We start from the raw sequence: 27,953 nt of genomic DNA, 5'->3' as shown, positions 1-27,953 counted from the left end.
TTTGGCTTTGGATATTTGAACAAACGAGTAAACAGTCTGTGTGCATAGTAGATAAATAGCATTAAGAAATAATATGAACTGTTATCTATTTTTCAGCAGCAGCCCAAAGGCAAAACAGAGAAAGCAATAACTGCTAAACCTGCTCATGTTGCTGCATGTGTCTATTTAGAAAAATATCATTAAATTAAATCATATTTAGTTCATTGCTAAGAGAGAGACAAAGACAGCAAGGGCAGCTTGTACTGTGGATGTTGCAAGAGACTTAATTCAGCCCCCCCCAGCAGGAGCTGTTCAGGCAGGAAGACTGATGGCCAAAAGGTACAAAAGAGCACCTTAGGCCAAGTGTTTAAGACTGATACTGTTTAATGATATTTGGTATAATTTAAGAAGATAAATAGTTTGGTTGTAAAAAAAAAATGTAGGTATATATATATATATATATATATAAATATACACATGAAATTTAAGTTATGATAAACTGACTGCTCTAATGAGGATTCAGGGGGCGTAAAATAAAAAAAGGATGAGAAACAGATCTTAAATGACCAGTGTGTAAGATTTAGTGGCATCTAGCAGAATAGATGTTAATTAAAAGTATGTTTTGATTTGTGTAATCACCTTAAAATAAGAATTGTTGTGTTTTTGTTACCTTTATATTTACATAGGGAGCCATATTCATTTGGTGAATACGCACTTACAAATATTACACACTGTAGCAGTGAGGTTGCAGATTGGAACCAACTTAGCACCCTTCCCGAAAAATGCAAAAGCCAGTGTTTGGTTTGTCTGTTCTGGGCAGCTGTAGAAACATGACCTACCGTAGAAACTGCTCCCTACTGTATATAGATACAAAGGGCACATTCTAAGGTAAAGAGAACACAATGATTCATACATATAAAAGTCCTGAATTTAAAAGCACAAAAGTTGTATCAGCAAGTATCAAAATTAAAATGACTCATTATGCAACAGAATGTCCCATTTAAGATATTTGTGTGTATTTAATTTAATGTAATATTATTGTGAGCAGTGGTGAGTAGCCATTTTATATGCTGTTGGGTGATTTAGTCTGTAGCATTCTATCATATAATAAACTGATGCTGTCAAGTAAAGCTGTTTTAAATGTAACTGAAATGTAGCAGAGTAGACGTATAAAGTACGTAAAATAGAAAATGGAAACTACCTAACAGTTGTTGCTTAAGTTCATACAGTAACTCTTACTTTCCAGCACTGACCTCTACAGCATCAGACCGACAACAGAGGATTAGGGTTAGGGCAAGTTAACTCTCATTTGTACAGAATTCTGCATGTGCCACGATTCAGAGATGAAGAACTGAGATTGAAACACCTACACGATTCTGCAGCATGTTGGCCAGACACACACTTTGTAGGCAGACTAATTGTTGCCTCTTGAAAGGATAACACTTAAAATCATAGCACTGACTTTCCGCATGACACTGCCCTGCTTTCTAAGCAGGGGAAGCTTAATATCACAGAAAGCCATGAGAAAATAAAAGAACATGATTTAATTGTCACCATGTGCCCAGGCCTCTGCGGGTGTAAACATGATGCTGTTCACACTGACAGGATGTGGCTCTGGTCAAATTCCATCCTCAAGCCTTTTTTCACATGTAACAGTCACTGCCTCTCTCTTTCCTTCCTTTGTTTATCACACCAACCTCCCCTGCACTCATCATGGCCTCTATAAACCATGTATTCTTTGAAGCTAGATTGAGCCAGCTGCCCAGTTACAGGCTTTATAAAAGTGGGCCACTGTACACCTACACACTCTATTTCACCTTCAGAGAGCAGGGCCCCCGGCTGGAGTCAGGGTTGTGGAGTGTGTTTACTGTGTACACACTGTGGGGCTCACGCAACCCTGCTCTCATATGGGTAGTTAACATTTAACAGAGGAGAACCTGCAGGGTCATCACTCTGTGTGGATAGGCAGTCACAATATATATTGCTTTATCACACTCCAGCTGAAAATTGCAAGGGTGTGTGCAGTACAAATGAGTTTTCTAGCATTATGTGTGTGTGTGTTTGTATGGGTGGCTGTAAAGTGAAAGTTGGAGTGGGTGGTGTTACAGAAACAGAGTGAGGCAGTTAAATTGAGTGGTGCTCAATAACAGGAACATTGTTGTATCAGGTGGCATTTTTGTCTTTAGACTGACAGTAGATGCAATTTATGATACTTCTTTTCACTTTGAAGAACTGCTGTTTATTCTGAGTTGATTCCATATACTGCACTCCAAGCCATGCATCATATGGATCAAGATATTAAGCACTATAGCAGGGTTCAAAATTAACTTTTTTATCCACTGGCCAAATGGCTAGTGAATGTTCAAACTTTACCAGTCACTCAATGGATTAATGTTGTTTTAATCCTAACCCTAACCCTAAACCCTAACCCCAACCCTAACCCAGCCACTTGCATATTTTACTAGCATTTGGATCGTGGTTGGGGCTTATTTTAAGCTCTGCATGACAGGGTCAAAATACATGAAACAAAATATTGCAAAACCATGAACTTGTAAGTCATATTTCTCAATCGACTCTATACGTAAAGTAGGACACCTTCCTGTTTAAAAATAAACCAGCCACACAACAATAACAGAGACCTGCCATGGCCTCGGCACAGGTAACTGTGGGTCAGATGAAAACACTGTCATGCTGTCCGGGCTCAGAGAAAAAAAAAATCCTTTTAGTTGTTTGCGTTGTTTGGTTAAGATACATATCATAGAAGTGCAATGTCCTTTATTGCGTTTTGACCAAGGACCTTTCTTGCATGTCCTCTCCCCATTCTGTCTATATCCCATCAGTTAAATGAAAGCCAAAAAAGTGTGCTGCAAGCAGATAACAAATTAAATGACTGTGTAAATGCAATCTGGTGGGTGCAAGTTATGTGTGGAAAATTGTAAGCGTTGCAAACTGGGTTGAGCCTATTTGATGCAGAAAAACTCATCACAATGTAAAATGACATGCACAATATTCTTAATTTTCATGAAATGATTTTAGCACTATTGTGTTCTGTTTAATATCTGCAGTTTGATTCTTTTCTGTTTAGACACAGATGAAGATACTAAGCAGTGAATAAGCATCTAATGTGGTGATTACATCAATACTAATCAGAATAATTTGTCATACTGTATCGAGCTGAATATTAAGTCTTGTTCCACTCAGCAGGAGGAAATTCATCCTGCATGTTGGACCAAATGATTCAGTTAATCATTAACCTGATTCCAGATACTGTATAAAGCCCAGGATCTTCACTCAGTAGCTGTTCATCCAGTCACAGAGGAGGACGAGGGCGGCCAGTTGTTCACCTGACATCATCGACACACAGCTGGAGAAGCGGCACGTCAACAACATGAAAATAAAACTTATTCTCTTTTTCTTTGTGCTGGCTTCTGCCTGTGCCCCTGTCCTCTGTGACAAAGAGGATCCAACTGTCCTCCAGCCCGAGGCTCCTGTTGAAACCCGCTCCCGTTTTGCCGCTCTGGATGATGTGCGTCTCCTGGCGAACGGTCTCCTCCAGCTGGGTCAGAGCCTGCGAGAATTTGTGCACAAGACAAAAGGTCAAATAAATGACATCTTCCAGAAACTCAACATCTTCGACCGCTCTTTCTATCAGCTGTCTGTGCTGGCCAGCGAGATCAAGGAGGAAGAGGAGGAGCTGAAGAAGACCACGGTGGTACTGAAGGCCAACAATGAAGAGATTAAGGGTCTATCTGTTCAGATCAGCTCCAAGGTGGACAGCATCTTGCAGGAGAAGAGTGGGCTGCAGAACAAAGTAGAAGGCCTGGAGGAGAAACTGAGCAGTCTGTCTCAGGGCCTGCTGACCGGTGAGCAAATCGCAGAGATCAACAGCCTCAGGGTAAGTCACCTGGAGTAAAGTTCCTGGGTTTTTTCCCCTTTCTGCAGTGGAAATTTCTTTAGAAGTACTTATGCAACCCTATTATGATGCAACCCTCAACACAGCAACAAATCAAATGCTTCCTCTCTTCTCTTTAGTTACTTTTCAGCTCAGCTTTTTTGTTAAAATAGACTGAAATAAACCCAACTGTGTCAGACTGGCCTTTATATAAACACTGATATGGGATAATATTCAAGAAATAGCATCTATTGTACAAGGTATTGTTTAAAGTCCAGTATGTTTTCTCATATGACTGCAGGTATCCACTCAGTCTTTTTTATTTTTTCAATTTTATTTATATAGCACTTTTTAAACATACAGTTTCAAAGTGCTTCATATAATAAAATACACGCATACAAAAACAAGTTTGTGTACATAAACATGTATAAATAAATACACATACATGTGCATGATTCATAGACACTTTATTTGAAGCTACTTTGAAGCTTCAGCTATCTAAATCAGTCAAATCAACTCTATATCTTTCAAAGTTACAGTCTTTTTAGTGCCAAAGTCCCTCTTTTCATTACTATCCTCAACAGGGTAACACTGTCTGAGAAAAAAAGAGGGAATTGTATACTAAAAAGGCTGTAACTGTGGAAGATATTCACATTATCTTACAATACATGAAAATAAACTTAAATACAGGACTCTTGGAGGTATCTTCTAACAACACAAAGCAATCATCATTGTTCATATGGATACCTGACTTTTGTATTAAGACAGACTTGAAAAAAAATTGTGAACCTGCCCTTTAATAGGTCCCACTTTTCTTCTTCACCAGGCGGTGATCCACAGCCAGGAACGAAGCATCACAGACCTGCTGAACGCTGTGAGGGAGCAGAGTGACCAGCTTAACCACCAGAGGATAAAGATAAAGTCTCTGGAGGAAAAGGTAGATGTACGGTAATGCATTGTAACGTGTTAGAAGTGACTGGCTTTTTACTTTGTTGTTGAAAAAATTCAGCATTTTTTCCACAACAGTTAAATCATTTTGCCAGCACTTTGAGGCTATGAGCTGTCAACATCATGGCATTGCAATGAAATAAACTTTAATGGAGTCATGCTGCTCTACTATATAATTTAGATTTTAAATCTTTAGTAGGTGCAGAAATGATGAAGAAGCTGTCGGTATTTTTAATAATCTCCGCCAGTGCCTCAGTGATATTTGCATTTTCCTTGGTCTTGAGAGCTCAAAATTCATATTCTTACTATAAAACATCTGGAAAAATTTTACTTTTGCAAAATAACAACCCAAAGTTTAATATGTGTGGAATTGCTATTTAATCCACAGTATTTCTCTGGAGTCAGGAAGATTATGTCTGCAAGCTAAAGTGTTTCCCTGACAATTTCCCCAGCTTACAGCCAACACATTTGCCCAAGAGACCATTGAGAGGATGCCTGAAATGCTCACCAATGAAGCACCAACGCTCACCCCTTATCTGACCAGCCCCACCAACAGAATGATGGGTGAGATGGGTAATAAAATTTAGCATAATGTGCTGAGTGATATAACAATGAATTATCTTAATTTGGCATACAGTTTTTCACTGAGCACAAAGGTCAAATATCCAATCTTACTGTGCCAATGCTCATTATTTAAGAATGTGTGTGGGCCATTTCCAGCAATTTTCTGCTTCACATTTACACATTTTCATAGTCTTAGATGCCTGATACATCCACAATCTCAACACTTACTGAGCAATTAAATCAATTATCCTACACACATTTTTCCTGCTAATGCTTCGGATGTGAACTGGTGACCTTCCTGGGCATTGGTGTGAACAAACTTCTCTGCTCTAGATAACTGCTTTGCTGCTAAATTGGACACAGCTTCACGCATTCTGGGTTTTTTTCTTTTATAGATCTGCCGCTAGACTGCAGTGAACTATACAACAGAGGGGAGCGAGCCAGTGGTGTGTACGCCATCAGACCCAACAGATCACAGCCCTTCATGGCCTTTTGTGATATGAGCAAAGGTACTGTGATGCCTCAAAAAAATCTAACTTTTTCACAGTACATGCCTACTTTAGGATCCCTTATTAAAATGTGTCTTCTCTTAGTCCAGCTGGCTGTTGTACTTGTAATAATTGGACATTTTATGAAATGTGTTTATTCTTTCTCTGGCTGAGAGCTACATGAAAAAACTTGATTCCACTCTCGTATCTGTCTAGTAAATATCAAGCTACAGAAAGCAGATGATTTATTTTTCAAATTGTAGTTTTTACACTTTTGATTAATTATACAAACAAGATATAACATTAAATTAGAGAGCTGTAGGTATACGTAGGCTGATTTTTTTAGAGCCAGGCTAGCCGTTTCATCTCGTTTCCAGTCTTTATACTAAGCTAAGCTAACTAGCAGTTGCTTGTTATAGGGGTTAATATTCACCCCACACATTTTAAAGTAGAATCAATCTTCTCATTGAACTCCCAGATAGGAAGTGAATAAGAGTATCTTCCAAAACGTCAAGCTATTCCTTAAAATTAGTTTTTCTTTTTCTCTTCACTTAGACCATGGAGCAACAGTCATCCAGCGAAGGAGAGATGGTTCAGTGAATTTTGATCAAACCTGGGAGAAGTATGAAAATGGGTTTGGAGATTTTCAAGGTAAGAGACACTCCACAAGGGGCAATTACCCATAATGTGAGGAAATGAATTCTAAACTGCTAAATTCTCATCTACTTATGTTTCATCTTGAGATTATAAAATGTGTCATTTTAAACCACTCTAAATGAAAGCGCGCCTTCATGTCTGCTTGTATCATGCACATCATTTCCAAGGTCAGACTGGGAACAAAATTCCTCCCTGGCAATTATCTTCAGGATTGGCCCCATTACTCCCCAACATACACACTTAAAAAAAGCAAAAAGGAATATCAGGCTATTTATAAACTATTATGCTAAGCAATAAATACCAAGTCCAGGTCCCTGTACGTTTCAGAAAATAATGTAACAGTAGCCTAAAGGAAAAGTCAGCACACCAAGCTGCACACTTAGGATTTTATTTGTTTTACAACTGATATGGGTAACCCAACTCTCAGCACACGTATGCTACAATCCATAACTTCACAAATAAAACAAATACGATCTGGAAATGTATCTGAAATTGCATGTTAATTAACAACACTCATGACATATTGTTCACAGTTGATCTGATGCAATCCACACATCAGCCAGGATTTCATGCTACTGTCACTATTCAAATGTTCATTCACTGCTATTGTCAGGCAAAGTCAATTTTCTTCCCCACAATGCTAGTTGTGGCCTTGCAGCCCACTAGGTGGGCCGGCCTATCTGGCATTTTCCAGAATTGCCAGATTCCCAGTCAAGCCTGGTCACTTCTCATTGGTGCTTGTTAAACTATGTCAGCACTGAGCTCTCAATGATGTCTTTCTCGCAGGGGAGTTTTGGCTGGGTCTCAGGAAGATACTCTCTCTAGCTGCTCAAGGCAAGTCTGTCCTTCATATCCAGCTGGAAGATTGGAAACAGAACAGGCGCCTTTTCGAATACAGATTTTACCTCGGTGGTCCAGAGAGCAACTACACCATTCATTTAACGCATCTATCTGGAGATTTGCCTGAGCCCATGAGCAACCACACAGGCATGAGGTTCTCCACCAAGGACAGGGATAATGATAAGAACCAGGACTCCAACTGTGTCCACTATTCAGGTACAGCAGATGCACACAACAAGCAGATTTATCACAATACAATACTTGACATTTGCACAACATGTAATTTTGTAATATGTGTTATCCTACAGGTGGATGGTGGTTCAATGCCTGTGGAGACACCAACCTGAATGGGAGATATTTCTACATGAGGCCAAAGGGGCGTTCAGAGCGTCGGAAAGGGATCCAGTGGAAGCCTAGTCGAAAGGCTTCTTACTCCCTGAAGTTCACCCAGATCTCTGTTTACCCCATGGCTCACCACAGGACCACCTCCTCCACATCGGCTTCATCTGAGACAGGCTTCTTTCTCTAACATTACAGACATTCTCCAGTAAAAAATACTCAACATCAACCGGCAGTATATACAGTAGCCTCTTCAGGAGAGCCTTAGCGTTGATCCATGTGGGCAGTTTCAGAAGAGGCAGAGAGGAAGATATTTCATTAGACTTTCAAATCCTAGTAGATTAAAATATGTCTTCACTCACTGTATGTCAGAGGTCAAAGGTTACAGAGGAGATATTCAGTTTTCATATTGGGTCACATTGACTCTCAGTATACAGCAGTGATTCCCAACCAAGGTGACAGGACCCTTGAAAGGGTACAGGATAGGAATGACTACAAAATATAATTCTGATACAGAACAGACTTTTTGCATTTACTTTTTCTGTGCTTTAAAATTTACCTTGAAGGGGACATATTATGCTTATAGGTTTATATGTATATTCGTGAGCTCTGCTGGAACATATTTATATGATTGACAAAGCTCAAAAGACTCCTTATTTATGTTATAGTGACCCTTAATGTGGCCTGTCAGTTCAGCGTCTGTCTGAAACAGGCCATTTTAGCCCCTGGCTCTTCAAGGCCATGGCCTGATGTGTACACTCTGTTCAGATTGGCCAATTCTTGGATAGTTGCCCTGAGAGATAGAGGCTGTGTCAACAAACCATAAAACAAACTACCGTAGAATGATTTCACAATTCCTTGGTATTCTCTACTCAAAACATCAACTTCTCAAATAGATCCGTATATGTTGGAGTAAGAAACTTTAATGTTCAGAGCAGGTTGAAGCCATGTCTTTTGACTTGTGGGGACAATTCCTCCAAATTTTCACCTGGGTTAGGGTTACACATTCAACATCATAACAGTATATAAATAACATAAAATCACAAAAAGCATAATATGTCCCCTTTAATGAAACAAAACTGATTGGTGAAACTACTTAAAATTGCTTAATTTCATAGTACTCATAGGGCAAATAAGGTTGGGAACCACTGGTAAAGAGCATACTCATCTATACTTTATGTTCTCTATTTTTGATATATTTGCTATATTTTATTTAACTTAAAGGGAAACTTCACCACTGTGAATATGATGATTTCTGAAAACTAGGTCACCTACGTAGTAGAAATGTGCAACTATTTTTGAAATTGGTGCCCCATGACTATAAAAAACTGACAAAACATTGTATGTTCCCCATATCCTACAATATGGAATCCTAAAACAACCAGAATCCACTACTAATGGGAGTATTTTTCCTAGCAAAGCGGCTAGTTAGCTGAGACATAGTGAGCATATAGTGTTAAATCTCTTCTCCTCTTCATTGAGGCTTATTTTCATTAACAAAACATATTTCCTCATTGAGTCTGGATACATCATATTGGTGTGCAAGGATCATAACACAAAGGTTGTCAGTATGATAATTTAGTGTCTGCTTTTCCCTATCATTAACGTAACATGAGTAGACGGAGAGTTTTGGGAGACCCACCTTTGACTCTCCTTGAAGGCAACCCTTGAAGGCCTGTAGTTATTCCTTGCCCCAACTACATCACTGGACACATCAAATAAAGGCGCTGGTGCCAGAAGAACAACACATTTTACAGCTGTGCTCCAGAAACACAGAGAACATCGGCAACCACTGTAGGCATATTTCACACTATATCCCTAATTTGGATAGCTAGAGATGAGATTGAAAATCTGCACAATGGCCCTTTAAATAAATTAAAATTAGACGGTGACCTCATTTAATGCTAATATAATTTGGCGTGGATGTACCTAACTGAAAATATCATGAAAACACTCACCAACACTTACATGCTCTCCAGCTGCTTATTATGGGCTGTAGATTGTTTGTGTTTATGTGTTGGTCGGGCACGAGGTTGTCTTTCTATATCAACAAAGACTTGGCACGGTGAAAATTCATCCTTGAACTTAAAAACATTAAACAATGACTTTGTTTTGATGTTTGAGTGAATTCATGAATGTGTGTGCATGTGTGTGATTACTACATACTGAAACTTTCAGAATGTTGGATTGGGAGGTTGTGCCAAACTTATTTGTACTGTGTTGCAAGGTGCCATTAATAAACACTAGAGGGCAGTGCTGTCTTGTGTCATAAATATATTTTTTTCCACTGATTAGACATTGCTGCATGTATAATTAGATGTTTACAAATCATGTCTGTTTTGTAAACCTATCCTTTCTTAAAACCACATATCTATATCAATAAGTGTGTCTAATTGTGCCTCACACTCTCTGTTCTCACCATTTAAGAAAGGGTAAATATCTTTCCCTAAAATAGTGCTAATCTCAAATGAGAGATGTCATCCTTCTTTTTGCATGTCACCACAGGAGCACAGCTGCAACCCTTCACAGTTGGACAGATAGCTCCCATAACACCTCAGTGCTTCCATGCAGACACACCCAAACACACACACACACTTCTTTGTAACTGGGCCTGCAGCCTTGACAGTGATCTCCCTGCACATGTGTGAGGGAGCGTCTTCAGTTACTCTCCCTGCACACTGCACACACTCGTTTAAAAGGTTATTTTGGGCTGCACAAGTACCACTGTGACCCCATGCTTCCAGCCTGTGTGAAATAATAGGAGGAGTCAAGATTTCACCCTCCCATTCCCCATGTGAACTGGCAGGGGGATTTCCCTCCAAACAACAGGTTCCCCCAGCTCTCCAAGCTGCAGCATACGGTCAAATCGTCATTTTGAAACAATGGACAACAGTCCCTTGCAGGTGTTGACTGTCCCCACAGCCCCTTACACTGACCAGAGACCTAGCACCAGTGGCCTGAGGAAAAAGGTCTATGTCTTCCAGACCAAGAGGAACTATCTGCACAACTTCATCCAAAGTATCTTCTCTTCCATTGACCTTCGTGACCGCCAGGGTTCAACAGTAGTGGTGGGGGGAGATGGACGCTTCTTTAACCGGACAGCTATTGAGGTCATTGTGCAGATGGCAGCTGCCAACGGGGTCAGTGTCACCATGTGTGTGGATTTACTGACCGTGTGTGTTTGTTTGTTTGTGTGTGCATGCTGGTAAGTGGGTGGGTGGGTGGGTGGGTGTGAGAGTGGATAAATGTATCCCTGTGTGCAAATCACTGCATGTATGTCAGTGTCACCTGCCCCAGGACCTTTTATTATCTTATCCTTTTGTCTTTGGTTGTAGCAACATCATATTATATTTGTATTCAAGTAGCAGCTTTTGACTCATGGTTGTATTTATTTCATTAATTGATTACAAAGAATGTACAATTATGAATATAGAATAAAGAATTAACAAGTTAAAGATGCACATAGATCCAAATTCAAACAAAATACTAGAAAAACAAGATGATTGAAATTGATTGGCTTTTAGTATTATAATACATTACATTATTATATTAAAAATTATTAAATTAAGCAATTATTTCAATAAAACATTAATTAACAAACGTAAGAATCGTTACATTGTTAAATTCAAAATAAAAAACATATTTTTAAAAATTGCCATTTAGATTAATTTAAGGCACTCTTGGTGTACATTAATAAATATTTAGTCAGTCTTTAAGAATCTATGTTTGCATTTAATGCTATGAAAAAGTTTGGCAGAAGAGTCACAACTCAAGGTCCATTTACTAGCTTTTTTGGGGGCTTGATACCATATTACACAGTCCTCCTGAGGTAAAAGGAGCAGAAAAAAAAAAAAAAAAAAAAAAAGAAATGTTCTGGATACAGTAGAATAATAAAAGCCCCTGGGTTCCCATGTCAACAGAACTGTCTGCATGGCAAATTAGCAATCTCCACCCACTGATGAAGCTCATGTGATATGGTAGTATACTAGTGAAAAAGAAGCAAGCAATTGCAAGAAAGAGGTTAGATACTTACAATATTTGTATATGATTTTTCCACTCTATAATTTAATGTATTAAAAAATTATGTTAATATGTATATTTCAGTTTAACATAAAAACACAATCTAAGTAGGCTGTTGCTGTTTTATAATATCCTAGATAAAATAGAATCAAATCAAGCACATCAGAAAAAAATGTAACATAAAATTGTATTTAGACAATAAAAAGACAACAACTGTACTTTTATGTTATCATTATGTTCAAAAATGCATAATTTTGTTGAGTAATAAATATTTAACACGTTTGCTTCATGCAATGTTTTTTTTCATTGTAGCATTCGGTTACAATGAACCATTAGAAACTGTTGGTCTTGTCAAGCTTGAAATATGATTAGCTGTAAGTCACACTGTAAGCAATGCAATACAACAACAGAACAGTTCAATGCTGAGAAATGAAACAATAAATGCTGCCTTTCAGCAAACAGGTAGTCACTTCTATAGCTGTAGCTGCAGCTCCAGCTACTCTGCTGTCTTCAAATAGGAACATTTGAAACTTGTTTTGTTTTCAGTCATCCTGCCAGCAGCAGTAATGAGCTCTCTGTGATCCGCAGGTTTAAATTACACAAGCTCCGAACTTGTGATGCTTTCACAGATGGAGGGTATACTTAAAGGGATTTAAAATACGCTTAGACATGACAGAACTTGCTGTTGATGCTGTAACGGCCGCACATTGAAACACAATGAAATACTAGTAACTCTTTAAAAGAAGCATGACACACTAAACCTTATAGTCAGCGGCATTCCCTCCCCTCCCCCACTCAAATAATTCAAGACACATACTCATACCAGCCAATATTTCCTCAGGTGGGCCGTCTGATCATTGGACACCATGGGATAATGTCCACGCCTGCTATCTCCTGTGTGATCAGGAAATACAAAGCCATTGGTGGCATCATCCTCACTGCCAGTCATAATCCTGGTGGACCTGATGGAGACTTTGGCATTAAGTTCAATACTGCAAATGGAGGTATGGTAACTGGAGAGGAGGAAGCATGCAGGGGCCTTGGTCAAGTGCAAAATAGTGCAAGAGATGTCAGACATTTAACAAGGCCTCATTCAGACATGCAGCATGGACACAGTTCTGAGATATAGTTTGTTTGACATCAAATCTAGGACAAAGTTCAAGCACATCAAAACAACAACAGTCTGTTCAGTATACTGAATGTTTACAGCTGTGGTTTTACAGTACACTATATGCAAATATCAAAGGTAACAGCAGAGTTTCTCTGCCTCATCCAGGACCAGCCAGTGAGGCTGTCACAAGCAAGATCTTTCAGATCAGCAGAACCATTGAGGAGTTTGCTATCTGCCCCGGACTCCGAGTGGATCTGACAACTCTGGGAAAACAGATGTTTGATCTGGAGAACAAATTCAAACCTTTCACAGGTGAAGTGCAGCATGAGTGTGTCACCCATCACATCAAATTAGGAGAAGATAGAGGCAGTGTGAGAAAAGAAAGGATTAGTTTTCTTTCTCAGTGCTACTTTATCCTTTCCTAATTCGATGGATGTATCACTGAATTGTTTAAGCACTGAGTAGCCAGCGAAGCTCAAAGTTCACTAACAATAAATCCATCTTTCCGTTTCATTTGTGGTTATCTCCAGTGGAAATTGTGGACTCTGTGGAGTCTTACGCTAACCTGTTGAGGAACATCTTTGACTTTGCTGCTCTGAAGGAGCTTCTGTCTGGCGAGAACGGCATCAAGATAAGACTTGATGCCATGCATGGAGGTGAGAGAATATATTTACCAGGGACATGTCTTCTCATTTTTCAGACAGAAATAGTCCTACATGCTTGTTTTGCATTAAAATATTCTTAATTATGTTGATTTAAAGAACGTTTCTTGCAGTATCAATGAATCCTTTTTCAGAGGTGTCCTTTTATCTCGGTTAGATTCGGAGATTATTCATTAAACTGTCATGGGTTTGAGATCAAACTGGGCCCCTTGTTTTCGCATCTAATTCCAATCTTCTTTTTTTCTTCTGTTCCTCTCTTCTTTCAACTATCTAATTAAGTCAGAAAGAGACTCACAGGTCAGTGTATGTAGATTTTGAATCTGCACTCAGTATTTGTTTTATAACTGAGTCATGGGCTTTCAGTAAAAACAACTTGTTATGATGCTCATGTTACTCCCTTGTTTGCATAAGGTGAAATGTGAAGGACAAGTAAAGTCACCTGTCAGTACACAAATTGCCAAAACATCTGACTGTTGCGTGATGTTTGGAGATCCCATCAATATGAGTGCTTATCATTCAAAAGAAACACAGAAGTGTTGCAACCTTGTTAGAAAGTTCTGGGCTTTGTTCTTGTATTGGAAAGGTGACATGAGGTTGTAGGAGCAGTTGGCCTTGCACTGATTCAAAATGATTAGGTTACTGAAGCTATTTTGAGTTTCCCCAAACACTGAAACTAAAACTAATGGTTGAACACTCCCTTCACACCCTCACCAACACCACAACACAATTTGAACCCTCCCAGGAGAGGAAGTCATGCCTAGTATTGATATTGATAGGGTTTGTATTTGACTACACACTCCTATCACTCGCTAGTTTTCTTAAATATGAAACACAGCTATGCCCACAGTGCCACTTTGTACAATTGAACATCCTTGTTTCATACTGGTCTTCTCTCATCCCTGCATATCTGTCACCTGTGTATGTTCTCCAGTGGTAGGACCATATGTGAGGAGAATACTATGCGAGGAGCTGGGCTGCCCTGCAAATTCTGCTATCAACTGTGTCCCAGTGGAGGACTTTGAGGGTCAACACCCAGATCCTAACCTCACATACGCTGCAGATCTGGTTGACAGCATGAGAGACGGGGAGTATGATTTTGGCGCAGCATTTGACGGTGATGGGGTGAGTGCATCTATTTCTATTTTCTAAAAAACAAACAAAACAAAAAATAACAATATCATTTTTCTATTTGGAGGTGAAGTGTACTTCACAGTCACGTCTAGAAAGAACCTGAACCGGACGTTTTGACCTCTGACCCTTGTCTGTCTGCTGGCTTTCTAGGACCGTAACATGATCCTTGGTAAGCACGGCTTCTTTGTCACCCCATCTGACTCTGTGGCTGTGATTGCTGACAACATCTTCTGCATCCCATACTTTCAGCATACAGGGGTGAGAGGCTTCGCCCGCAGCATGCCCACAAGTGCAGCTTTAGACAGGTAAAACCTTGGCCTGGCTTTTACCTTTTTTAAAGGGTTTGGCCAAGTAAAAACATTATTTAGTCACTGCGTGTCTGCAGATTTGTAGATGTAACTGCACAAGTTTTTCGATGTTAACCTTTTGTTGTAGTAGCTTTTTTGTGCTTCCTTTAAATACCCCTTGCCGTATTTCCTGCAGAGTAGCCAAGGCAACAAAAATAGAGCTATATGAAACTCCCACTGGGTGGACATTCTTTGGGAACCTAATGGATGCAGGCAGACTGTCTTTGTGTGGAGAAGAAAGCTTTGGAACAGGTATCATATATTTTTTGTTGTCTTGAATTGTTGTCTTAATTTAATTCTTGAATTCATTCTTTAATTTTAGTTTTTTGTTTGTTTGTTTTTTTTGCAGTACACAAACAACTCTTTTTTTTTTCTTTTTCTTTTTTTTTTGCATAACATCTTTGGAACATAGGTGGAGACCATATTCGTGAGAAGGATGGGCTTTGGGCTGTGCTGGCATGGCTGTCCATCCTGGCCACCAGGAGACAGAGCGTGGAGGGTATTCTTAAGGACCATTGGCTAAAATATGGAAGGAACTACTTCACCAGGTGAGATGTGGGCATAAACCAATGGTCCAATAAACACTGGTCTGTATTCAGAGAAAAAAAAGAATGAGTAAAAAGCAGTGGTTGAATTATTCATTAGTAAAATATTGGATCATTTTCTAATATAGATATAACTACTATGAAATATGGGCTGAAATTATTCTGTGCTACTACATGGGACTAAGAAATATAAAGACCATGACTGACACCTAGTGGAAAATATATGCTGTTGCATATTCCCATAAGCCTGCCACTGCTGAGTACATACAAACTGCCAAAGACTTTAAAGAGTGAAAGACCAGGTAGATTTGGTGCTAATTTAACATTTCTGATTTTCCTTTATTAGCATCAGTACCTCACCAGAGATATAAATAAGTTTGAAGCTTATAAAACTGTCCTGACTTTGGGTTATACGTACTCTCATAAAGCTGTATTCACAATTTGAAGGAAAGGTAGATTTTCTTGGTGTTTTGGCAACTTTATGGTGGCAAAAACCCTATATTATGAAAAAAATCTGGGTGTATTTTAGTATTTTGGTTGTTTGTTCCCTCTTGGACCAATATGTACTCTATGACTATTATCTGCTCCAGGAGGAAACAAGCAACTCTCTAGTCAACAGAGGGAAATTCAGAACCTCAGAAGTGAGATACTTGCAGTACAACTAAACTTGCACATATTCTGTTTCTGATAGCTGTTGTTTGTTCTAGATATGACTATGAGAACGTAGACATAGATGCAGCCTGTGACATGATGGAAGATTTGGAGCTCATGATTGCCGACAAGTCCTTTGTGAAGCAGAGATTTGCTGTAGAAGACAAAATCTACCAGGTGGAAAAAGCCGACAATTTTGAGTACACAGACCCAGTAGACAGCACCATCTCCAGGAACCAGGTACGTAACAGAAACACAGTGAGCTGTATGATAGAGTTGTTATTTGTACAGATTAGGACTCATTTCAGCATTAGACTGGACAACTAGCCTGCAAATTCTATAAGCTTCAAATAGTCTGTGCTTGGATCTTTTTGCTGCAGGGTCTGCGGATAATCTTCTCTGATGGTTCCCGAATCATCTACAGACTCAGTGGGACAAGCAGTGATGGGGCCACAGTCCGAATTTATATCGACAGCTATGAGAAGGAGCACATTTTTCAAGATACACAGGTAGAGTATCCAATTTTGATAATTTCTAAAACTAAAGCAGTCAAGATGTTTCCAATTATTGAGTGCACAATACTGAAAAACAGTGTGAATGCTGCTGTATGGTTGTGAGGAACAAGGCCCAGAGTAGAAATGTATATTCTCATATATGAAGCCCTAATTTTTTTTCATTAAATACTGAATGAATCATCAATATATATTGAGAATTTTAACAAATGGGAGTCAAGTAATTCACAGATATTTCCCCTTCTGGTTTGTTGAAGGACTCCTTTATTAATTCACAATAGTAATAAACAGTACTGCTTATAGTCATTTAATATCCATGAGGAAATGCATCACTGGCCCATGTGCTTGAGTCTAGATATATTATCTATGTTTGGGACAGGTGATGCTGGCACCCCTGGCAACTATAGCTCTGAAGATTTCTCAGCTCCATCACAGGACGGGTCGAAGCGGTCCATCAGTCATCACATGATTTAACTTATAAGTTACTCCATCATTGCTAATCTAATGCCCTTGTTGTTTTTCTTTCCAGATTTTTTTTTACAAACGTATAAACTATAAGCTTCAGTTCCAAATGTAGCAGTGAAACATGCAGTAGTTTGCATTTTAGGTAGAAATATATCCAATGACTGTGTCTGTATACCACATTAAATAGCTTTTTTAAAATGTTTGGTTCATGATTGTTTTTCTCATATAGTATCGATTTGTAGAATATTTCTCTAGTTCAAAACATCTCATTCTGATGTAATATTTTTTTATTAAAAGCAACATGCAGCCTCAACAGCGGTTTCACTTCCTCAGTGAAACTTACTTTCATAGCACTGTCTGCTTTCACATTATTTTATGAAATGTGGTTTTGCACACTCAGGATGTATGCTTCATGGTTTTGCAGAGAGTTGCTCTGATGAGCAATAAATGAGCATCTTTGCAGAGCAAGAGTCCTCCCATAAGTTGCATATTCTCATGCACACAGTGCTCATTTCCAAAGTGAAGGACTGGGTGTTTCCTGCCATGAAGCCTTAAATTATTATTTAGATCATCTGTACTCCTTCATTCAGAGAAATTAAAATTCATCAGCGAAAAACAACTTGAAAATTAAGTTGAGTGTCTGGAGGATGAGTGACAACATGCTAGCTTGCTCTTGCATAAGCAAACTGTCCTGAAAATGGCGAAGAATAAGAACAAAGCAACTCAGCAGCATCAGTCCACAAACATCTGGTCCAGCTCTGTGATCACTCATGCCCTTTGATGTACTGCGCCTTTCTCCTGGTTTCATCTCCATATTAGTCCGAACCTGAACATCAGCGAGAGGCACACTGAGCTTAACTCAGGTTCATTTAAGGTTATCTTATTGTGTATTTCAGTTCCACTAAAAATTTTAAGTGGAAGTGAAAGTAACATCCTGTTACTGGTGTTCTGGGTTAAATTTGATATGTACTTATTCAGCATTACAAAAATCACCAATCAAACATGGTGTTGTATTCTTCACATTCAGTAAAATGCATTTAAACTGTGGTGGCTGGTAATTCCCTGTTTCAGGTAACATAAGACCATAATATGATCATCAGAGGTTGAAAGTAACATTTACTGAAGTACTGTATTTAAGCATAATTATGAGGTATTTGCAATTTACTTGAGTATTTCCATACTTAATACCTCCACTCCACTACATTTCAGAGGAAAATATTGTACTTTCTACTTGACTACATTTATTTGACAGCTTTAGTTACTTTTCAGATTAAGATTTGACACAATGAATAATATAACAAGCTTAACAAATTGTAAGAGTAAGCAGATGAGCAGACCAGTTTCTTTTCAACCTTTTTAGTTTATGACGTCTTACAAAAAGCAGTGTGTAGTCAGGGTCACATTTCAGATGTTTATGAGTTGTTCACAGCTCCACAATATAGTGATTTTCCCCTCTATACTTGTCACATGGTTTCATATTAATAAACGTTCAAATAATCCAAAAACATTCACCAAAAATCATTAGATAAGAGAAAAAGTTCAAAGACTGAAAACCTTTTTTTCCTCTTGCCTCTCCCATTAATCATCTCTGGAGCCCTCAGATTTATCTGGTGCCCCTAAGATGGGAACCACTGCATTAAACTAGTTAACTGTGTTTAAAGCAGTGTAAACTAGCTCCACCTCCAGCAGCTACAACAGTAACATGCTGCTCTAACACTGATGCTTCAGTATTAATAATCGAATGATATCACATTATATACTGTATATTAAAACATAAATACAAAATCTTCATACCACATTGTATCAATGTTGTAATAAGAAGTACCCAATTCATCATGCAAATCTCTGTTATTATACTGCACTGTTACAGTTTACCTGCCATGTATAAGTGTCTTAATGTATTATATACAGGTAGAGGATACTACTTCTATGCTTCTTCTTCTTGTTTTCTATTGCTGTTGGTCTCTGACAGTTACCAAACATAATTTTGTTGTATGCCTACAATGAAAAATAACGTCTAAATATATATATATCCGAAATATATCAATTTTAAGCATAATTTTAATGTTTAAGCTGATCGAGTTGGACACTATTTGAATACTTAAGCTGGTACCATGTAGTAGAAAAGCGGCCTTACTGAACTTTCTGAGCTACTGCAGCTTTAAGACAGTCACCTGACGACAAAGACGGCGGGGGGGGGGGGGGGACGACGACGACTCATGGAGGAAGCAGGAAGTTCGTCTACCAAGAAACAGAGCCTGAGCACATAAACAATACACAAAGGAACTAAAGTCGTACTGACACTTGGACACAGTTTTCGCAATGGCGGGTATCAAAGGTAATAAAATAACTGTATGCGTTAACCATCAGTTGTTAGTAGAGTTATTTTCATTAAGTGACGCAGATGTTACTCAGTAGCGTTAATGTCTGAAAACTTTGTTAGCCTAATGAAGTGTTCTACACTTTTCAAAACCTTTGCTGAATCATTTCGAAACTTATTAGAGCGCCAGTCAAGAATAATAATATCTGTTACAGTTTGGCTGAGTCATATACTCACCTGAGGTCCATTTTAGCCCAGCGTTAGTGATTTTTACAGTAATGCTAAATGTTAATGTAGCGTACACACTTTGCATTTAGCCTGTTTCTGTTGTGTTTCTCACTATGATTCTCTTCTTCCAGCACTGGTTGGTTTGTCCTTCAGTGGTGCCATCGGCCTGACATTTCTTCTTCTGGGTTGTGCACTGGAACAGTATGGGTGGGTCATAAAGTGTTCATAATATGACAAATAGATGGAATATTGATGCTTTAAAGGGATAGTTAGTAAATAGTTGGATGGTCGTCTAGGGCTGCAGCTAAACATTATTTCCATCACTAATACATTTGCAAGGTTTTCTCATTTATTTTTATATTTTTTAGTAATAATTTGATTTGTATAATGTCAGGAATTGTCATAAGCCCCTTTTAACAATTCTGAAACCCAAGAGGATGTCTTCAAATAAATGGTAAATGGACTGCATTTATATATTTATTAGGATATCATATCCTCATATATATTTATGAGGATATCATATCTGCATTGGGACACTACACACTGCAGCTCCCAATATCCTAATAATTACCTGCATTGGCAGCTGCAGTGTGCAGACTCCTCTCTTGATCTACATTTATATATCACCTTTCTAGCCTTCTGAACACTCAAAGTGCTTTACACTACATGCCAAAATTCACCAATTCACACACACATTCATACACTGATGACAGGGGCTGCCTTGCAAGATAACAACCTGCTCATCAGGAGATTTAATGCATATTCACACACACACACACACACACACACACACACACACACACACACACACACACACACACACACACACACACACACACACACACACTGATGGTGCAGCCTTCAGGAGCAATTTGGGCCTCAGTATCTTGCCCAAGGGCACTTCAACATGCAGACTGGAGGAGCCAGGGATTGAACCACCAGTCTTCCAACTAGTATATGACCTGGTCTACCTTCTGAGTCACAGCCACAAAACAAATAGACTGTTTTGTCTGAGCAAAAGTTAAAAAAAAAACAAAAAAACAAATATTTAAGACGACAAAGAAGGAGCAGCAAACCTTTACAGTTTAGAAGCTTTAGCTAAAGGTTGTTTGTATTTTTTCTTGAAAAAGTGCTTAATCATATAATAAATTATCAAAATAGCCAGTTGAGGTGGTAGGGCACTACAGCATATTTGCCAGTGATGATGCTTCTGATATTTTGGCATTAGCTCAATTTATAGACCCAGGAAACAGAAATATACAAGTGAGCTGACAGATGCACCAAGTTTGCTAATGAAAAGTTCAAATATGTTTGGAGTGGTTTTGTTTTGGTATAAAATGTTTTTGTTGTGTATGTTTATCTTTGCATAATAGATTATCTATCTATATATATATATATATATATATATATATATATATATATATATATATATGCATATATGCATAATATCAGGATCTGGAGACTGAGTAAAGGTGCATCACTATCCTTGAGTAACTTGTGCTTTTTTACATCTGAAAATATGAACTATCCATTTATCTGCTCTACACCTGTTTTTTAGGGTATACTGGCCGCTTTTTGTCCTGATTTTTTATGTCTTGAGCCCCATCCCGACCTTCATATCCAGACGCCTCAGTGATGATGACTCCGCCAGCAATGCATGCAGAGAGCTGGCCTACTTCTTAACGACGGGCATTGTCGTGTCAGCCTTTGGGCTCCCTATTATCTTAGCCCGCACCAGCACAGTGAGTTCTCTCTCCATGTGTTAAAGAAATGCTGTAGGTTGATTTACATACAGTCACATTTTTTACTTGCTTGTGTAAATATATTTATGCTGTCTGCATCATATCAGTTGTTGCTATGTATCATCCATGCTTTATGCCTTGTAATAACCAATAGATGACTACAGATAACTTTTAAACACTTGAATTTAAATATTTCTCTGTCACAGATCCAGTGGGGTGCCTGCGGCCTGGTGATGACAGGAAACGCCGTCATCTTCCTCACAATCCTCGGCTTTTTCGTGGTGTTTGGAGGTGGCGACGACTTTAGCTGGGAGCAGTGGTAGTGTGCCTTTGGACAGTGGCCAGACAGAAGGATGGATGGATGGATGGATGGATGGATGGGTGGGTTGGTGAATAGTTTAATGTATAGACTGAAGACTGAGGGGCACATGTGTCCTGTACTCAGTGGAGGGGGTCACACTCAGGTATAGGCCTTTAAAAATGTAAAGAAATTATTGGGCATGTTATTTGGCCAAATTTTATATTACGGGGTATCACAACCTGTTAATGTGCCTTATGTCTGAGACCAGAGAGACACTGATGTCTACACCCCTCTCATGCTATAACTCCATCACTATCCACCTTAGTCCATGTATTTTAGCTTGTCTTGCATTTGTTTCAACCCTCAAATCATCTTTCCCATTGCAGCTTTCTGCTATTTCATTAGTTAATCACTTTCATAAAGGGATCCTAAAGAGCAACTCTATTGTAATCTACATTATCTGTCCTCAGTGTTCAAGGGGGAAGCGGCTATACTGAGTTAGGGCTTGCTTATTACGAGTGTTTCTATTTAAAGAGTAATGGCAAGGTAAGTTATCCTAATTCATGCTATCTGACAAGTAGTTATAGGATTCCTAATCAGGTAAGATGTGTTTGTATGGAGATCTTGTGTGTGTTTTTTTTTTTTGTTATTTTGCTAGAAGACTTTAAAGCCTTACATTTTGTTCTGGTGCAATTGTTTACATTCTCACCAAAGATCATTTTTTAGACTGCAAAAAAAAAAGAGGAGCATATTCACCACTGAACTGTGGGGATTTGATGTAGCACTGTGTAGTGAATATCTAAACCTCTATGCTCAGTTGTTGTGTGAACAGTCCAGAGAAGTCCATTTTATATATTCATGCAGACAATGAACAAATTCATACTATTGATAAAAGAACATATTGTTAAATAGTGAAATATATTTAACATGTTTAAATGCAGTACATGCATGTTTTTAAGCTCAATATCTTTGTCCTAATTGAGAGGACTCCACCTGCAAAATCATTCATAAGTGCCTGTTCATACACAGTGAATATTTTAATTAATGGAAAAATCACTGTGTCAATTTTTCCATTGACATCTGTAAATCAATACTTCATCCTCGTGTATTTTTTCATCATCAGTAATTGACCTTTAATGACTTTCTGGAGTTTGTCAGTTTGGTTCATAGACTATCATCAGATCCAATACTATCAATGTTGTAAAAATTCTGCTCACTGTCATATATATAGTTGCTCATGTGCTTAATTCCTCATACACAACTCTGTTGCAAAAGGAAAAAAATATACTGTGCCTTTGACAACTGACATGTTCATAACCGTCTGTGGGGGAGCTTTGCTCTTTCTATTGTGACTTCCCTAGCCACACTTTAAAAACACTAACGAGCACTTTATGAGCTCTCAAGTGTCATTTTGTAAGCTCCTGACTGCATTTTGTTTTCTAACATTGATTAAAATCCTCTGTATAGTGAAACAAACTTACAGACTCTGTCTTTCTGTCCACTGCTGACGTGAGGAGAGAAGTGAATATTGCAGCAAACCGTGAGGTAGTTTGAGGTTGATTTAACCAGCAGGTCTCTGGGCATTGCTGCTGATGGATGATGCATCCAAACTAACACCTGTACATTACTTATACAGTGCAGTAGCAGTAGTGAACCTCAGTAACTGACTCCCACAAGACAGACTGGAACAGAAGGAGAGGTGATGTGTGGGCGAGTGTGTTTCTGGGGTTACGTACAACTCTGTCTTGCCAGACATTGAGAGCAAACCCCAGGCCTGTCTGACAGAAATTCAGGTGTGAACTGCTGTTTAATAATTTAGACATTCTGCAATATTCAACAAGCAGCATGTAAAACAGCTCCATTTTTTTCCTAGTAGCCTATAATTTTCACAACAAAAACATCTCTCCACCTCCCTCTCTGTTTTACTCTTGCTAAACACAAACATTAAATGTTGAATACAGATTGGCATCATTGCCAGTTATGAGGAAGTTGCATAACAAAAGACCGATACAAGCCAACATTATCTATTCAGGGTTAAATAGGTTGTGATAAAGATCAACCATGCAGCTGTGCACAACTTGAGTGGTTCAATTTCACTCTCTGTTCACGTGTGTCAGGAATGCATTGAAGCTGCTCCACCAATTTGAGTGTACAGCTGAGTGCATTTCCTCCTCAAACAAAAGGAGCCCACACAGCAAAATAAATTATTTCTGTGGAAAAATATGTGTGTTTCCCGCCTCCAGTGATTGCAATTCACAAGGGAAGACGCAGCATGTGTGGACTAACTTCCCACGGAGAGAGAGGGGTTAGCGGCTGTTTCAGTGCCTCTGTATGAAGATTCCCAAATGTTTTTACATGCAATAAGCTGTATATTGTATCCTGCATGCACATGATCAGTTGTGTGGCATTTCAGGAATTAGTTGGCATATTAAATATTAAGACTGTCTGCTAAAAGTTGGTCCAGGAGGTAGCTTAAATCCCCGGAAACCATCAAACAGCTACACTAAGGCCAGACACACTGCTTTCTGGAACATCAAGCCACTTGAGAGATGGAGAGTGACTGAGAGCAGACGTTGTACTGTTTGAGATGTCAACATGATGATCACAGCCAAGTAAAACTGTGCTACTGAAAAGATGGTGTGTTTGAGGTACTGTTCACTGAGGTACTCCATAGAGGGTTTCCAAGCTAAGTTTTCATTCCAGTGCTAGTATGTGCAATATGAGGTCTACCAGAACCAGAGAGAGCCTCTGAGGTGGATATGGATCAGGACAAGCCAGCTGTTAACTGCAAATTATTTGAAGAGAAGCTAGAGACTGGTATCCCCTGTTTGAGGAAATTAGGTAAGATGGATGTTCAAAGAAACACCACAGGTTACATCACTAACACTTGAGAGTTGTAACCTAAAATCCATAACACTACTTCTAGATGGCCAATAAGTGATGGAGGAAAACTGCAACAAATTGATCAAGTCTGAATTTATTCTCATCACAATCTGTGAGTGAGAGACAGTGATGGAAAAAAAATTAAGGTAAATATGGAATAGAAGAAAAAGAAATACCTCAGGGACATCCATTCATCTCTGTTCCAGGACAGCTGTTGCCTGGCAACAGCCAAGGCATCAAAATTATACTTAAAGACTGCTGAGTCTGGCCTTGAACTAACACAAAAAAAACTGTTCAGAGCAGGCAGCGCATACTGTATGCTGTTGTGTGCGACCGTAATATACACTGCAGCTATGGTGAGTTGCAATGTCAAATAAGGCAAAACAACACACAGTTAAGTGCAGCTGCACGACTCAGTGCAGCTAGTTGGAACACATCACAAGATGAGAAAGAGTGGGACACAATGCAAAACGATGCAACAGTGCAATGAATCACATCACAATGCAAAACAGCATGATGTAATACAAAGTGATACATAATGCAATTCAACAACAAAAGACAACACACTTTAAAATAGCACAACAGACAGGTCTATTAAGGGTCCGCAACAAAATACAGATAAACAGATATAAAAGTAATGGAAATGTGATATACCATATTTACTATAATATTCATGTTAAATGTATATATTATAATTATATTTGTTGTTATCTAAGTTAATTATATTTCCCAGTTGCTACTGAAGTTGTTATTACTTGTCCTCTAAACATCATCAAAATTATGACTTTAAATTCTAACTTTGCCACAGCAGACAGTTAAAAAAACAATGCTGCTGTTATCTAAAAAACACACAACGAAAAGACGTCAGAGAGTCAATGAGAGACAAAGAGCTGAAGGGTTTTAGCCTCATTAAACCGGCGGAACACAGACGGATCCATACTCTGTTTTGGCTGGAAATCAGATGGATGCAGGCAGCAGTGGGGAAGCACAGGGCGTGCGCACACACAGCCACTGGTAAACGGAAGGATTTGCGTCGTCGGTGTCAAAGCCAATCGATGGGCTCGCGGGGTCGGGAAGGGGAACGAGCGCGAATGGCACAAATGGAGCCTGATAAAAAGGGGGCGCGTGCTTCCGAAGCGTGGCAGAGAAAGAGGAGACCAGAGTGTGTGTCACAGCTGCACCGCGGGACAGCGGATACAACACCGGTAAGAGCAGAAACACCGCATTCACATTTCACACGTCCTGTGACATATACTACAGCTAAAGTGTTCCTCAACTCAGGGGAATCTGCTCTGTTTTTAATCTTCCTGCTGTTTTTTTTATCCGCTTTATCCTCTCCACTCTGCTCCCTTCATACAACCGACATCCCGCCCGACATTGTAAAGTTTGCGACGTTTTGCACCGTTTAAAGTTGTTTTTTTTTTTTTTTTATAGGTTTACCACTTATATTTTGAGTGTTTTTTTGTTAGGTGGCAGCTCTCCTTTGTCAGTTTTGTTATTCGAGCCGCTATTTTCGTGTCAACATGAGCAGCAGTCAAACATGTTCAGTTCCTCTGAAAGGGCTTTTTGATTCAGTCATACCACGTAGGCTACTTGTCTGTATGTAGGCTGTGCTCTTCATCCCTTTCAGGACAGGGCATTGTGGGCATCTCTTCCCCCTCTCCACAGTGGACTTGTTCAGTTTTGTCTGTGTGCCTGTTCTAAAAGAGATTTCTGCACCAATGATGTGCTGCACTGGATACAGCCCACACTTGAATGTTTGTATGATGATGATGATGATGATAAAAGCCAGTTAGTGATTTTATCTTATTACAATAAAAATACAAAATACAAAATATAAATGCCTAGAAATATATGAATGTTAGGAAAACTGAAGTGTGCGCCAATTTAGATGTGAAAATGGTGATATTTGTGTAAAAACCTGGGTTTAACCCAATGAAACGCACTACCAGGGAGTCCATAAACCAAGCGTTATGTGCCATTAAACAATCAATCACTGACCATTTAGAAATTAAGTCAGGGTCAAATGTGGTGAACCACCTTCTAGAAGATAAACGACCATAGTTAGGCTCTTTTTCCTACAGGAGAAATCAACATAATATTTGTGATGCGGCTTAATGTGTCTGAGGTGTCAATAGAGACTCAATAGTGACCTTTCATTACCACCAGGGAGACTTCGGATGATTGTAACAGATGTGTAATCAATAATTATCTACATTTTAGTTGTTTGTGCTGAACCTTTCAAACAGGTCTCTCAATCAGGTAAATGGATACGTGAGTCATTTGACAGACTTATCACAGCATGTATGTGTGAGGTAGTGCAGGTGTTTCACTGTTACAGCGCTGTTTCTATGGCACAGCAATAGTCACTGTGATCTTTTCATTAATAATCAATTTAAGTGTTTGGTTTCTCACTGTTTCCCCTCAGATGTCTTGTTTTGTCTTAGCTTACAGTCCACAACCCAAAGATATTCTGTTTATTATCATAGAAGAGACTAAAGAAACAATACAATTTAAGAGCTGGAACCAGAGAATTCCAGTATTTTCTCTCAAAATGATGAATCAATCACCAATATTGTTGGCAGTTACTTTCCTGTTGATGGACTAAACAGTAAGTCAACAGATGGTCAATAGTTTTAGTTTGGGTTTTTTAGCAAACATGTCAAATTTCTCTGTTTCCAGCTTCTCAAATGCCAGAATTTATTTATTTTTTTAATTTTCTCTTTTTAAAAAAAAAAATCTCTCGGTAATCCAAGTATCTTTGGGTTTTGGACTGCTGATGGAACAAAACAAGACATCTGAACCCGTCACCATAGACTGTGGGAAACTGTAACAAGTATTTTTCACTATTATCTGACATTTTATAGATCAAGTTAGTAACTGTTTCGTCAATACTACAATACTACATTCAAACTTAAAATGTCATTGGTTTTTCATTTCACCATCTTTAAATGTTTAATTTAGTGTGATCTTGTTGGTTTGTGTGCAACATAATGTGGTGCAACAGAACCCTGAAACGTATCCACTGAGGCTAGAGAGGAAGTGTGTGTGTGTATGTGTGTGTATATTGCTCACATCACTGTAGTTAATTTGTGCCCAGTCACATGGGCAGCATTACAACCAACCTAATGTAACAACATTCCCAGGACTCCCTCAGTCTTTCCAACTCTACTGGGATTTAGCATCAGTGGAACTCCTCTACAGGGACTGGTATTACCAGCAGAGCGCCGGTAGATATTCTAATTTTGCTGCTGATCTTTGCTTGATTGAACATCTGCTGCAACATCCAGAGTGTGAAAGGTCTTTCTAATCAGGAGGATGGCATTTG

At 38.8% G+C, this 27,953-nt stretch overlaps 3 protein-coding genes across 4 annotated transcripts; all 3 read left to right on the top strand.

Moving 5' to 3' along the window:
• The first annotated feature begins 3,123 nt into the window (after positions 1-3,123).
• Positions 3,124-9,960, top strand: LOC133990242 (angiopoietin-related protein 3-like). 2 transcript variants are annotated; one of them, XM_062428472.1, is made up of 7 exons: positions 3,124-3,874; positions 4,698-4,808; positions 5,272-5,392; positions 5,779-5,892; positions 6,427-6,522; positions 7,315-7,584; positions 7,677-9,960. In XM_062428472.1, exons 1-7 carry the CDS (start codon positions 3,368-3,370, stop codon positions 7,895-7,897), a joined length of 1,440 nt encoding a protein of 479 aa, XP_062284456.1. In that variant the 5' UTR covers positions 3,124-3,367; the 3' UTR covers positions 7,898-9,960. The 2 variants fall into 2 exon arrangements, with proteins under 2 accessions (XP_062284456.1, XP_062284457.1); XM_062428473.1 differs by having other exon boundaries at positions 3,211-3,874; positions 5,272-5,383.
• A 347-nt stretch (positions 9,961-10,307) lies between these two features.
• On the top strand, positions 10,308-17,315 carry LOC133990386 (phosphoglucomutase-1-like). Its single transcript, XM_062428681.1, has 11 exons — positions 10,308-10,847; positions 12,569-12,731; positions 13,004-13,150; positions 13,369-13,494; positions 14,432-14,622; positions 14,782-14,936; positions 15,115-15,230; positions 15,391-15,526; positions 16,231-16,414; positions 16,555-16,683; positions 17,066-17,315. Exons 1-11 carry the CDS (start codon positions 10,590-10,592, stop codon positions 17,153-17,155), a joined length of 1,695 nt encoding a protein of 564 aa, XP_062284665.1. The 5' UTR covers positions 10,308-10,589; the 3' UTR covers positions 17,156-17,315.
• A 1,989-nt stretch (positions 17,316-19,304) lies between these two features.
• LOC133990965 (leptin receptor gene-related protein) lies at positions 19,305-23,218 on the top strand. Its single transcript, XM_062429402.1, has 4 exons — positions 19,305-19,489; positions 19,831-19,906; positions 21,258-21,441; positions 21,648-23,218. Exons 1-4 carry the CDS (start codon positions 19,474-19,476, stop codon positions 21,762-21,764), a joined length of 393 nt encoding a protein of 130 aa, XP_062285386.1. The 5' UTR covers positions 19,305-19,473; the 3' UTR covers positions 21,765-23,218.
• Positions 23,219-27,953: the final 4,735 nt, after the last annotated feature.

This window comes from Scomber scombrus, chromosome 11, assembly GCF_963691925.1.
Source record: "Scomber scombrus chromosome 11, fScoSco1.1, whole genome shotgun sequence".
NCBI lineage: Eukaryota > Metazoa > Chordata > Actinopteri > Scombriformes > Scombridae > Scomber > Scomber scombrus.
This window is presented reverse-complemented; position numbering and strand designations above follow the sequence as displayed.

Bases quoted from the DNA above. Each gene is read 5' to 3' on its own strand.
- LOC133990965 (XM_062429402.1), top strand. The intron at 19,907-21,257 runs GTGGGTCATAAA...CCTGTTTTTTAG, and splicing joins TGTGCACTGGAACAGTATGG to GGTATACTGGCCGCTTTTTG. The intron at 21,442-21,647 runs GTGAGTTCTCTC...TCTCTGTCACAG, and splicing joins TCTTAGCCCGCACCAGCACA to ATCCAGTGGGGTGCCTGCGG.
- LOC133990386 (XM_062428681.1), top strand. From the start codon at position 10,590: ATGGACAACAGTCCCTTGCAGGTGTTGACTGTCCCCACAGCCCCTTAC. The intron at 13,495-14,431 runs GTGAGAGAATAT...TATGTTCTCCAG, and splicing joins ACTTGATGCCATGCATGGAG to TGGTAGGACCATATGTGAGG. The intron at 16,684-17,065 runs GTAGAGTATCCA...TGTTTGGGACAG, and splicing joins ACATTTTTCAAGATACACAG to GTGATGCTGGCACCCCTGGC.
- LOC133990242 (XM_062428472.1), top strand. From the start codon at position 3,368: ATGAAAATAAAACTTATTCTCTTTTTCTTTGTGCTGGCTTCTGCCTGT. The intron at 4,809-5,271 runs GTAGATGTACGG...CAATTTCCCCAG, and splicing joins TAAAGTCTCTGGAGGAAAAG to CTTACAGCCAACACATTTGC. The intron at 5,393-5,778 runs GTAATAAAATTT...TTTCTTTTATAG, and splicing joins CAGAATGATGGGTGAGATGG to ATCTGCCGCTAGACTGCAGT.